The sequence below is a fragment of the Astatotilapia calliptera genome, chromosome 14 (genome assembly GCF_900246225.1).
Source record: "Astatotilapia calliptera chromosome 14, fAstCal1.2, whole genome shotgun sequence".
In the NCBI taxonomy this organism is placed as follows: Eukaryota; Metazoa; Chordata; class Actinopteri; order Cichliformes; family Cichlidae; genus Astatotilapia; species Astatotilapia calliptera.
The window spans coordinates 37,062,501-37,075,482 of NC_039315.1; the positions used below are offsets into that span (position 1 = coordinate 37,062,501).

General features: G+C 41.1%; 1 protein-coding gene across 2 annotated transcripts in view; it reads left to right on the plus strand.

Moving 5' to 3' along the window:
* The first annotated feature begins 4,811 nt into the window (after positions 1-4,811).
* brip1 (BRCA1 interacting helicase 1) overlaps positions 4,812-12,982 on the plus strand; it is a 42,561-nt gene continuing 34,390 nt past the window's right edge. Inside the window, exons 1-6 of one of the 2 annotated variants that reach the window (XM_026192376.1) lie at positions 4,812-4,918; positions 5,239-5,346; positions 6,117-6,228; positions 8,411-8,605; positions 10,490-10,632; positions 10,783-10,920. In XM_026192376.1, the coding sequence (XP_026048161.1) occupies positions 5,254-5,346; positions 6,117-6,228; positions 8,411-8,605; positions 10,490-10,632; positions 10,783-10,920 (681 nt within the window). In that variant the 5' untranslated portion in view covers positions 4,812-4,918; positions 5,239-5,253. The remainder of the gene's footprint in view (positions 4,919-5,238; positions 5,347-6,116; positions 6,229-8,410; positions 8,606-10,489; positions 10,633-10,782; positions 10,921-12,982) is intronic. The other variant, XM_026192375.1, reaches the window with a different exon arrangement.

Here is a 12,982-nt window from a genome sequence, read left to right on the forward strand (position 1 = left end):
ATTAGTTCAGTTGTACCTCAGTAAAACTGGATGTGTCACCAGTTTGTCAATGTTGACAAGTAGACCCAGTCTGTCACGCTCAGATGACAGGAAACTGGTTAGGATGTGCAGAAGCAACCCAGGAACCACGAACGCTCAAACATGTCAAGAACTGGAAACTACTGGAAAACCAGCATTGCTATCCACAGTGAAGCGAGTTTTACATGGCTATGGACTAGGACATTGCTGATCATGAGATGTTGTCTTGTTCCAAAATCAATCGTGCATGTGGGAAGTGGACATTTGCACGATAAGAGATATGCTAGGTTTTAACAACTGTACAGCAACTGTACCAACTGTCAAGCATAGTAGTGGTGGTGTCATGCTCTGGGGCTATCTTGCTGCCAGTGGTACATTGCACACCATGGACAGAATAATGAAGAAAAATACTTTAACTTCCCCTCAAATAAGACAGTTGAAACTTGGATACAATTAGGTGTTCCAACAAGATAAAACTCCCAAACACACATCAAAACCATATCATCACATTCAGAAAAAAGGTTAAACTCGAAATACTATTTTGAGTTGTTGCTTCAAGGCAAACAACCTTCACGGCTCCTATACCTTCTATAAAATGCCTTGTGTAGATGAGTTTGTGGTTCAACACACATCCTCTTTTTTGTACAAGGGTGTTACCATCAGTGTCCTTGCATCTGCCCATTGTCAGCCATTTCATTTTGTACAAATCTCTCCAACTCTTCCAGGGTTTTGTGGTTTTTCCTTCTGAACAGTTCCAACTTTCTGCACCACTTCTTCAATGTCATTATATTTATCACCACACTGTGTTGATGCGCTAAAAGAGAAATCATTTCCTTTGACTAAAACCGATTATGAAGTACAATTTCACCATCTCATCTACACAAGGCATTTTGTAGAAGGCTTTAATTTCCACATTTGAATTTTATTCTGAAACTATTATTTGGACTTTACTCTGAAAATATTTTTCAGCTTATATCTCAAAATAGTATTTCAACCTTAGTATTGAAATTTGATCATTTATACTAGGGGTGCAACGATACACAAAATTCACGGTTCGGTTCGATACTTTGGTGTCACGGTTCGATATTTTTTCGATACAAAAAAAATGTTCATGCCTTTTTAATTTGTCATTTATTAAAATTATAAATATATATTTTAACTCAAAAGTACAGTTTTTAAATTTAATGTTGCTGAAACAAAAGTAATTTAAAAAAAAAATATATCTCAGGGCTCTCAAAATTTCAAAATCCCTGGTAGCCCTTCGGGCAGGGACTCTTCAGTTTTTGGTAGCCCAAAATAAATGTAAGTAGCCCGAATAAAAAATAGAGCAATTTTTTGATTGATGTTTTGTTTCCTTTACAATATTATACATTAATGTATAATATTGTAAAGGAAACAAAACATTAATCAAAAAATTGTTGAAACACAAATTACAACATTGAATAAAAATTACAATCATCAACTCAAATACTTGGTTCTAATTGAACAGAAATTTCTATGAACTTGTAAGAACTGTGTAGGACACGAATCAGTCTGTGTCAGATCCTGAATCTGACATTTCCGCTGAAGTCACGGGTAAGAGACAAGTGGAACCAAGATCGAGGCCGTTTGCTTTTTGAAGTTTGCAAAGACTGCTACATTGTGCCAGTGGTAGTTCACTCTTTGCAACATAGTAGCTGTTCTAAACAGATTTTTCAGGTTTATTTTTAGTATGTTATTTGCAATTGGTGTTTGTTCTGGGAAAGATATTGCAGACTGAGCAATAATGCATTTCTTGCATTTCTCATGGGTTCTAATGGGGGCCTTTCTTAAAATGACTGGTCCCAGTAACAAAGGCGCTTGTCGACTCAGAAATCGAGAGAAAACCAACAACACACCCGGCAGAACATTATGTTATTTACACGGGTGCACATAAGTGGTCCGCATGTGCGCATTCGCTGTCAAAATAAAAGACGCGCACCAGATAAGAAGTTGCAACGCGCGTTTGCGTCCATATAAAAAGCACTGTTGTTGTCCGCTAGAGTGGGATTTTCACGGCACATTCCACACCACATCTCTGTGCGTTCATCATTTGTTTGAAGCCAGCTCACCTCCTGCAACCACTTTTCCGAGAATACATGCTTCTTTTGTGGTTCGGACTCCTTCTGACATTTCTTTGGAGGTAGAGGAACACCAAAGTAATTGCTTAAAGGAGCTTCTTCGACATCTTTAAGAGTTTTAAACAAATGTCTGTCCTCCTCCAGAAAATCTTATGTACGCAAACACGCGTTGCAACTTCATATCTTGTGCGCGGTTTTTTTTGGGTTTTTTGACAGCGAATGCGCACCTGCGGACCACTTATGTGCAGCCCTGGTTATTTAGCTCGTCATATTGCAGCCACAGAAATTCTTTTGTCCATGAAACCATAAAGCTGCACTTTCTTTTTGCCTTATAGTCTGATTTGTCATAACTTCTCCGTTTTGTGGTAAGCTTTTCTTTGGCTGTCACTTCTTCACCCCGACCTGTCTTATTTGGCTCAGCAGAACTAAAATATATATCCTGCTGCTTTTACACACGCACTCACATAACGGTCAGCGATTCTCTGCGTGATCAACCTCTCACATGTTTAAACTTGCTGCGGGAGATTTCACTTGTCATGTTTGCATAGTAAGCTAACGATTAATAAGACGATGTCAGAGGAATTGGTGGACAAATTGTCATCACTCCCCAATCAGTGCTGTCGCTCTCTATACACAGTTCGCACGATTGCAAAGTGAAAGCAAAAAAACAAGCGCAAATTCAAACGCGATTTCAATATGTCACATATTGACAGTGGCTCACCGATGCCAATGACATAATTACCCAGCTACATTTCCGAAAGAATGCAAAAGCATTGACATATATTTTTCCTTCCTACAATAGCCCGACGGGCAGGGCAGAGATAGATTTTGGTAGCCCGACTGGAAAAATCGCTAGCCCCGGGACGTCGGGCTAGCGATTTTGCGAGCCCTGTATCTGATTGAGGAATCACTCATCTTTGGAAAAGAGAGTTTATTACAGAGAAATGTCTCTTTCCAAAATAAAAGCAATACTATCCGCTTCTTCTGGGCTATATTCTTAGCAGCATATTGTAGCGGGTCAGGGCTGTTCGGGGTTCTGTTTGTACAGTTATGTTTTGTTTATGTTGCCATAGTGACGGGTGACGCCCTCTCGCTGCAACGGTGTGTCCTTCCAGGATCAGAGGGCGCCCTGTGTGTTGTTGTTGCTGTGCGTTACTGCGCTGAGCAGTTAGCTAGCGGCAGTGTTCTTCTGCAGATGTCAATAAACGGCTGTGCTCCCTGGCTAGCTCACGGGAAGCAAGACCAAACGATACCTCCGTCTCCTCCTTGTCTGAGCTCGCCACAATATTAAACATATCAGGTCCCCATAAGGAGAATCCTGTGCTAACGGCTGTCTAAATGACTCGGGTAAAGTTTGTAGCATGCATGCTTGTTGTTTTTGTCTGCTTCCACTTGTCTTTGCACTAGGATGATGTCGGAGTAAATGTGCAGTCATATTCGTTGTGTTCCCACTAGTGCTGTCAGCGTTAATCTCGTTGAAATGACGTTAACGCCACAACACGGCAAATCTCCGTTGATGAGCTACCCCTGCGTGGGGCTAGACGGCCAACACGTTAACGAGCTAACTGTGCTAACACACTAGTTCCCACCCATGTAATTGAGCATTGCGTGGCACATCCAACATACTGTTTTACTTTAGTCCATGACGCGCTTACCTTCAGGGTCATACGTCACATGAAAACCAAAATAATTCCAAATGCCAGATCTGAATGAGGGTGGGGGAGGGTCAATTTGCGATGTTGCAAGGAGAGCTTAACTTCTGTCTAGCTAGCTTGCCCTGCGCTCTTCCTTCTGACGATGCTGTCTGTGTTGAACGCTCAGTGGATCTGCGCTCAACAGTGCAGCCTAGGCGGAGTAGTCGAACGCAGATTCACTGAGCGCTCAACACAGACAGCATCGTCAGAAGGAAAGTTGATAAAATAAATTACAAATGTTGTATTGTTCGATACATATGCGTACCGAACCGAAAGCACTGTATCGAACGGTTCAATATCGATACGAATATCGTTGCACCCCTAATTTATACCTATATTTATTAATGGGGCCCTGATGCTACTTTGTAAGAAAAAAAACTCTTAAAAACATGGAAACATTATCGAGTGAAATATTAGCCAACTTTATTCTATTCAATCAAAATGACAACAATAAATATTAAGTTGTGACTGCTGCTGGTTAGCATGCAATATTTAAAAAAATAATAAATAAAATAAGTATGGTAAAAGAAATGTGGTAATGAAAGCTTAAATATGTCAAGAAGCTATCACTGATTATTGAATATTATATAATAGTTAGATATACATAGATTTAACTACATGTACTCCACTCTGGTATACAAGTTATTGCAGATCAATGCATTTATTGATCACTACTGAAATGCAGCACCGTCGGCCTCCTTTCACTTTTTCCAATTGCCCGCTAAACTTCCGGGAATAACAACGTGACTCTCCAGTCAACGGCGCTAATGTTTACTGACGTAATTTCCGGCGTTTTGTAGCCACATAAGTTGCAGTCACTGGTCAGCGCTAACTATTCATAATAAAAGCGTAAAATAGCGGGATGAATTTACATTATTGTACACACTATTGCACACGTATTTTTAACGTTGCCTAACTTCTGAGAATTGTATAAGTTAACATGTCAAAAGAATATAGAGCAAATGGGCCTTTAACGTACAACATGTTTCGTGATCTTTTCCAATACCAGTTTTATTTTGAAAGCTTTCGCGTGAAGTTTTAATGTGCAATGTAGCCGACTTCCTGTCCGGATCCTTAGCGTGATTTGTGAGAGCGGGAAGAATCACAGTAAGTAAAGAAGATGTAAACAGCTGTATATTTTGCTGTTTTGTTTACAAATATGCAAATATATGTCTTTAGTGACAGGCGTGACCAGTGTAACCATGGGATACTCTAGTAGTACAGTAATGGTGCAGCTCGTAGTATTAGCTCTTGCTTGGTATTCGAGCAAAAACGTTCAAGCTAACGCATCACTTTCTCCAGCTTTACCTATCTGGGTGACGTCTTCAGACAGAAGAAATAGTGTAACTACTGCAGGCTACTTCGTAGTGCGTTAGTTGTATGTTACTGTACCTTACACACCTAACTCGTGTTACTCTGAACTTTTGTCGGGACAGGCGAGCATGACTTCATCACCAGTGGAGTACACCATTGGAGGGGTGAAGATCCACTTCCCCTGCAAGGCTTACCCGTCCCAGCTGGCTATGATGAATTTAGTGAGTCGCATCCATCTGTGCTTGCTTGTGCAGTGACAGAGGCTGTGCCAGGCTACACGTGTCTTTCTTTCAATGTCTCTGGTCATGAAAAAACTCAAAACCACACTTAATGCTGATTAAATGACGCTCACCTCCTGATGCACTGCTTCACTACATTATTAAAATATTTTACCAAAAAAAACAACAGTCTGCTGTGATCTGACTCACTACTAGTACCGTTCATTATACATTATTATTTAGTAATGTGTTTTTTTTCTTGATTTTTTTTTTTTAAGTTTGGATATCAAAACAATTTTTACAGGAAAACCACTTTATTATAAGCTAAATACACAACATGCAATCATAGCATAGTTTCTACTACGATCCTGCAAACCTCGCTGTTCCTTTGTCTGACTTATGCATGTATTTGCATTTTGAAAATGTAAGTTTGGGTCTTCTCCCTAAGTTCTTCATAAAGTTTGGTATGGTTGCACAGCCACATGTACCCTTTGCACAAAGCAAACAGACTGCTACACCTGCAAGCTTAATAACATGTTTCCCTTGAGATAGGCGAAGGGAGGTTTTCACCCATCCTAGACATACTCCTGTACAGTCCTCCAAGATTCTAATCTCACATTCACATTAGCTCGCAGGGAACGTGATAACTGGTTAAAACAAAAAAACCACCCTGAACATAATGTGGAGCATAAACCGTGGCTGTAGTCGACATTTCATTGTTTTTCACTTCAGCGTTGTATGTTTTAACTTAGCTCTTCTCTGTTGTTTTGTAGATTGTACGAGGTTTGAACACAGGGCAGTACTGTTTACTAGAGTCTCCAACTGGAAGTGGAAAGAGCTTGGCGTTGCTTTGTTCAGCCCTGGGTTGGCAGCATGCACAGTTTGGTAAGCCTGGTATGACTGAGTGCATGTACATGTAAAATTCAAGTTGGATGATATACTTGCACTTTATCTATACAATGAAATCTGCTTTTTCTGTCACATTTAAACTGCTCCAGTGGATACTCATAAAACTGTTTAGCTTAGCGTATGGACGAAGACTCCCTGTGAGTCTAAAACCAGGTCTTAAAGTTTTTCTGCTCTTAACTCTTTATGGTGCCAGAGCCGCTCATAGCTCTGGCTGTGAGTATAGAAGCCCCACCGATTTGGTGTTTATACAGTGGGGCAAAAAAGTATTTAGTCAGCCACCGATTGTGCAAGTTCCCCCACCTAAAATGATGACAGAGGTCAGTAATTTGCACCAGAGGTACACTTCAACTGTGAGAGACAGAATGTGAAAAAAAAATCCATGAATCCACATGGTAGGATTTGTAAAGAATTTATTGGTAAATCAGGGTGGAAAATAAGTATTTGGTCACCTCAAACAAGGAAAATCTCTGGCTCTCACAGACCTGTAACGTCTTCTGTAAGAAGCTTTTCTGTCCCCCACTCGTTACCTGTATGAATGGCACCTGTTTGAACTCATCATCTGTATAAAAGACACCTGTCCACAGCCTCAAACAGTCAGACTCCAAACTCCGCCATGGCCAAGACCAAAGAGCTTTCGAAGGACACCAGGAAAAGTATTGTAGACCTGCACCAGACTGGGAAGAGTGAATCTACAATAGGCAAGCAGCTTGGTGTGAAAAAATCAACTGTGGGAGCAATCATCAGGAAATGGAAGACATACAAGACCACTGATAATCTCCCTCCATCTGGGGCTCCACGCAAGATCTCATCCCGTGGGGTCAAAATGATCATGAGAACGGTGAGCAAAGATCCCAGAACCACACGGGGGGACCTGGTGAATGACCTGCAGAGAGCTGGGACCAAAGTAACAAAGGTCACCATCAGTAACACACTACAACGGCAGGGAATCAAATCCCGCAGTGCCAGACGTGTTCCGCTGCTGAAGCCAGTGCATGTCCAGGCCCGTCTGAAGTTTGCCAGAGAGCACATGGATGATACAGCAGAGGATTGGGAGAATGTCATGTGGTCAGATGAAACCAAAGTAGAACTTTTTGGTATAAACTCAACTCGTCGTGTTTGGAGGAAGAAGAATACTGAGTTGCATCCCAAGAACACCATACCTACTGTGAAGCATGGGGGTGGAAACGTCATGCTATGGGGCTGTTTTTCTGCCAAGGGGACAGGACGACTGATCCGTGTTAAGGACAGAATGAATGGGGCCATGTATCGTGAGATTTTGAGCCAAAACCTCCTTCCATCAGTGAGAACTTTGAAGATGAAACGAGGCTGGGTCTTCCAACATGACAATGATCCAAAACACACCGCCCGGGCAACAAAGGAGTGGCTCCGTAAGAAGCATTTGAAAGTCCTGGAGTGGCCTAGCCAGTCTCCAGACCTCAACCCCATAGAAAATCTGTGGCGGGAGTTGAAAGTCCGTGTTGCTCGGCGACAGCCCCAAAACATCACTGCTCTCGAGAAGATCTGCATGGAGGAATGGGCCAAAATACCAGCTACTGTGTGTGCAAACCTGGTAAAGACCTATAGTAAACGTTTGACCTCTGTTATTGCCAACAAAGGTTATGTTACAAAGTATTGAGTTGTATTTTTGTTATTGACCAAATACTTATTTTCCACCCTGATTTACAAATAAATTCTTTACAAATCCTACCATGTGGATTCATGGATTTTTTTTTCACATTCTGTCTCTCACAGTTGAAGTGTACCTCTGGTGCAAATTACTGACCTCTGTCATCATTTTAGGTGGGGGAACTTGCACAATCGGTGGCTGACTAAATACTTTTTTGCCCCACTGTACCTCTTGTTTATGATTGGCAGCCTATTAAAACAATATTAGATTAAAGGTAATGATGAGGGAGCTAAAATGACTTATTTCAAACAATGGATTAAGATCAGTACGGATTATTTTAAATTATGATTCATGTGATAAAAATATTGAGCAAAATGGGTAAATTAAGACTTTAGTTTAACCACTGACTCATTTCTTTTGTTCTTACTGTTTTCTTGTAAGTATAATTTAATTTTTTCTTATACCCAAAAAACTAATAGCCACTCAGGGTCAATGTTACTGACAGTTCTCTGTTTCACTATCGGATTATAGCCAAACTGCAGGAAGGAGGAAGCACCGGTCCAGACAAGAGCCACAAGTCCGACTCCCCCACGTCTTGCAAGTGTGGGTGTCACAGCAAATCCAGCAGGAACAAGGCAACAGCAGCAGACAAACATGCTGTTGTTGACCTCACTGTGTCACCCTCTAAAGACACGGCTCAGCCGTCGACTTCAGCACAAGAACCCAGTAAGTAGACCTGGGTTTTAGTTGTGAAACATACAGTACCTGAACCTGTACTCCTGTTGTTACAATGGTACCTGCAGCCACTAGTCACTCAATTAACTCGTAGTTAGCTGTTGATCACCTGCAGTTTTATGTTACACAGTGCAGCGTTTGGTTTTTGTCCTTAAAACCATTGCAGAACCCGGTCAGTGCTCTGTGTATGGCTTATTTGTGTCAGCACAGATACGGTTCACAGTTTTACTGGTGTTTATGTCCACTGCCACTATCTTTGATTGTTAAATTGGGGCTGGTTGGGCTGCTCTGACTTAAAGTCCGTCTTTAAGGGGCATTCGAGTAGAAATTCAGACGAGCAAATCTGAAATTCTGGCATTAGTAATGTTATTTCTGTGGGCAGAATAATTAAATAGGAGGGAGAGTGGGTATGTCTCTCCTTGCACGGACTATCCAATCAATCACAACAGTTCCAAGGATGACTGATATTTGAACATGTCCTTAATTAAATCACCCTTTCACTTACTGCCATTTAGGGCTGGGTGTCGCCACTGATTTCTAGGATCGATTCGGTTCGATCCACGATTTGATTTGATTTGAATCGGGAAAATTTTGCCTCAGACAGTCAGAAATATTATAATTCTGAGCATTTATCAGCACATCTCTATATTTTTATATCTATAAAAAGACAGCTGACACTTGTGAGACGTCATCAGAGGTGTGAGCATCACAGCAGATGCCTTTGTGTCAAAGTAACTGAGGATAAAACACAGAAGTGCAAAGTTATTTTATTACGACTTTCTTGTTGGAAGTCAGTTAAATTAAAAAAAGAAAAACTGGCCGACAGCGCTGTACATAACGGTAGACTGGTGCGTAACAAGCAAGCGAATAATGCAGAAAACAGAGATTTTTAGATGGGAAACTGTTCTCGAAGTACACAGAGAGACAGAGAGCTCTGCAGGAAGTGCGATTTTCACCGTGGTGGAAGCAAAACAGGAAAAGTCAGGGGGATGGTTGGAGAGACAAAACCTGCCACTCAGAATCTAACGCAAAAAAAGACGTAAACGCAATCAGACGCATCAGAATCTGTGAGCTGTCGGCTTTCAGCCCCGACGGCACGTCCACGGTCGGACACGCCGTCGGGAAAGCCGACACCTCATGATGCGTTGGCGGGTCCGCGCTTTGCGTTTGTCTTTGTGCAGAATCCCTGTGCCTGCTCTCACTTTAGCTGTTTGGTGTCTGTCGAAAGCTTGTGAGGTTTAACCTGAGATTCTGGCGTTTCAGGCTAAATAAATGTATATTTAAAAATCGATTCAGGATTTTAATGAATTGATATCACATTTCAAGCTAGAATCGATTTTAATCGGAAAATCGATACTCAAAACCCCCCCTGGGACCATTAGTCCAGATTTGTGTCTTAACTTTAGTTTTTATATGAAGTCATCTGGAAATGCAGCAGCAGAACATACAGAGAAAAACTACAACAACGACCAGCTAACCTCGGCATAACTTTCACTTTGGCATTAGAATGACAACGACTCACAGTTACAATGTTTTTGTTATATAGTCAGTCGACCCTGTGTATCCTCATTAGCTCGGTTATAAAGTAATACGTTCTTTAGAATCCTTTTGGTGGACTTAAAGGAAATTCACACATTTTTAACCAGGAGATTGGCGTCCGAATTACATCAATTTAATTTAGTTAAATTATTTAAGCTCTTAAAAACCAACACCAGTGTTTTGGAGCAACAGGTGCCTCCCAACAACGGCACAGTTGTTAAAGGACTCATCACAGAGGCTTGTGACACTTAAAGCATTTCATTAAACCAGTGTAGAAGATTATCTTACTAACTGTATATAAAACATCCATTTGCATGTGTTGTTTCTGTGTTTTAGTGCTTCTCCCAGAAGAAGAAGGAAGAAAACAGTCTCTAGCCTCTCGACTGTCAGAGAAGTTCCAGGCATCTCTCAGCTCCGACTGTGTGAAAGATGATGACTTCCAGCAAGACAGGAAACGCATCCGCACTGCAGAGAACACGGTAGGCACCGATGCCTGTTGTTCACTAACACCAGATTTACTCTGCGTTACATTTAAACAGTGATCGTATGCAGCATTAGCAGCTTCTGTGCTGGTTTCATTAGAATAAGAAATGCACAGATCAGTAAAGTTTCCTGTGTTTGCTTCTCAGAGCCGTAAAAGGCAGCGACTGGAGAAGGGAGTCGTGTTCACAGACGATGAGCCGGAGCTGGAAAACCAGCCAGCGGGACCTCAGAGTTGGAATGCCGAGACGAAACACCAAGCTCCCGGTTGTTCCTCTACTTCCTGCGTGAGTACGATCCAGACAGGCTCACAGGTCCTCTCCTCACTAATAGCTGAAGTAGTTAAAGTTCATAACACTGAACACCACTTTAGGAGGAATTTCAGAGATCAGCTCCCATTTCAACCACATTAAAATATTAAACAGTTATCATCAATGGTAACCTGACCAGCACACGGGTTAACGTTAGCTGTTTAACTATTAGCAATTACCCGATAGCCACATTAGCCATCTGTTATTATTAACATAGCCGCTAGTCAGGTAAAAGATTAATAATTATTGCAAACTGCACGACTGGCAGATGGAATATTGAGCTGTGACAGAGCGGATCACGGACACGTGGAGAAGCAGAGGGTTGCTGGCTGTGCAGAGCAGCAGGGGAAGTGAAGCTGATCAGAGTTCAGAGTGTGGAGAACCAATCAGAGCAAAAGCAGAGCTGCAGACTGAGGCGCAGCAGTGGGACAGGTGGATGTAGACAGCATGACAAACTCTAATTTTTCTGCTTTTACATTCATTTATTAAAGTGTGTTTCCTGTTTTGTTGTAGCCACCTGTGAGGTCATTTTTACAATGCAGCCTGTGATCGCTGCAGTCTGTCAGTGAGCGCTCTGCTTATTATAGCTTCTTTATTTATAATACCGGTCTTCATCCAAATGTCATGAATGCTCTTCTTTTGAATTCTACAGTAACTTAAACAGTAATTAACTTCACCATGTGTAATGAAATGATTTAAACAATTTGTAAATCAATAAACCCCCCAAGCTTGATCTCAAATACCTATTTTGTTAAATCCAATATTAGTTGTTTGAGTTTAGAAAATCTGTTGAAAATTAACAGGTTAACAAGTCAGGATATGACTTCTTCAGCTTTTGTTGTTCCAGGATGGGGTCACGATCTTCCCCGTGGTTTTCTTCTGTTTGAAATTCCCGTATCGTGACAACCGTACCAGAGCCTGATAGTTGAGATGTTCTGTTGCAGAGGCTTTGTGAAAATGCTGTGTGTGAGACAGATCCAGCCTGTGTGCTGGCTCACTGAGACATCGTTACACTGGTGTTAGTTGTGCTTTAAAGGTTTGCTACACGGTGCCACGGGCTGACCCTCTTATGGTGGATTTTCTCGCTTCGATCATATTAGAGGTTTTCAGATAATCAGCATCACCACTGGGTGGCGGTATACTCCACCAGATTGATAGAGACTGTGGTCAGAGGCTCGAACTTGTTTCGGCCTAACTGAAAATGTAACAGCGTGTGCGCTGTACTTTTCACTGCTGTTTTCATGTCTTTCACCATAAAATGTGTTTTTATTTCAAATGGCTTTAAAAGAATTGAAATCATGAGGAAGGATATGAGTGCCATCAACTTTTTGTGTCACAAAAAAAAGGAATTTGAACATAATAAATGTCTAATGTGGATAAACATGGGACCATCCTGTTTTCAAAGACACAAAGTTAGTAATCAGCAGTCAGCCCTACAAAATGACTCTAACATAATTAATTAATGAAAGAAAATCTGTCAGTATTATGGAATGTAATATATAGATAGTATCACAAATAACCTGTTGAACTTGTCTGAACAGTGTTGCAGCAGTGCAGTTATCAGAAAAGCTGAGTAAGGAATCCATGCACATACAAGACTACGCTGATCCTTTTATGTAACGTTTTATAACAGAGACTAAAATGGGCCAAACACTTGTAATATCTATACAATACTACTGAAACATTACAAAACAACAAAGTAATGGCAAAAAAGTCACGAGTCAAATTCATCAGAGATCTGGTTGTATTTATCTTTTCTGTTAACATGAAAATGAAAGTGCGTGGCGCCGAGTCTGAATCGAATGACTTCACAAAATTAGAATTTACAGCGTTATCATAGGTGGGTTGTTGACGTGATCCTAGTGATTGTTATGGTGACACCCCTCTAGGAAACAGTAGTATTTAGCATCATGTAGTATTATTTCTTTGGTCTATTAAGGATAAACAGACTGAATAATTAATATTACAGGCCGTCATTGTTGGTTTACCTTCATGTTGTTGAGTCTGTAAAAGTCTGCAGTTTTACAATATGAGGGAA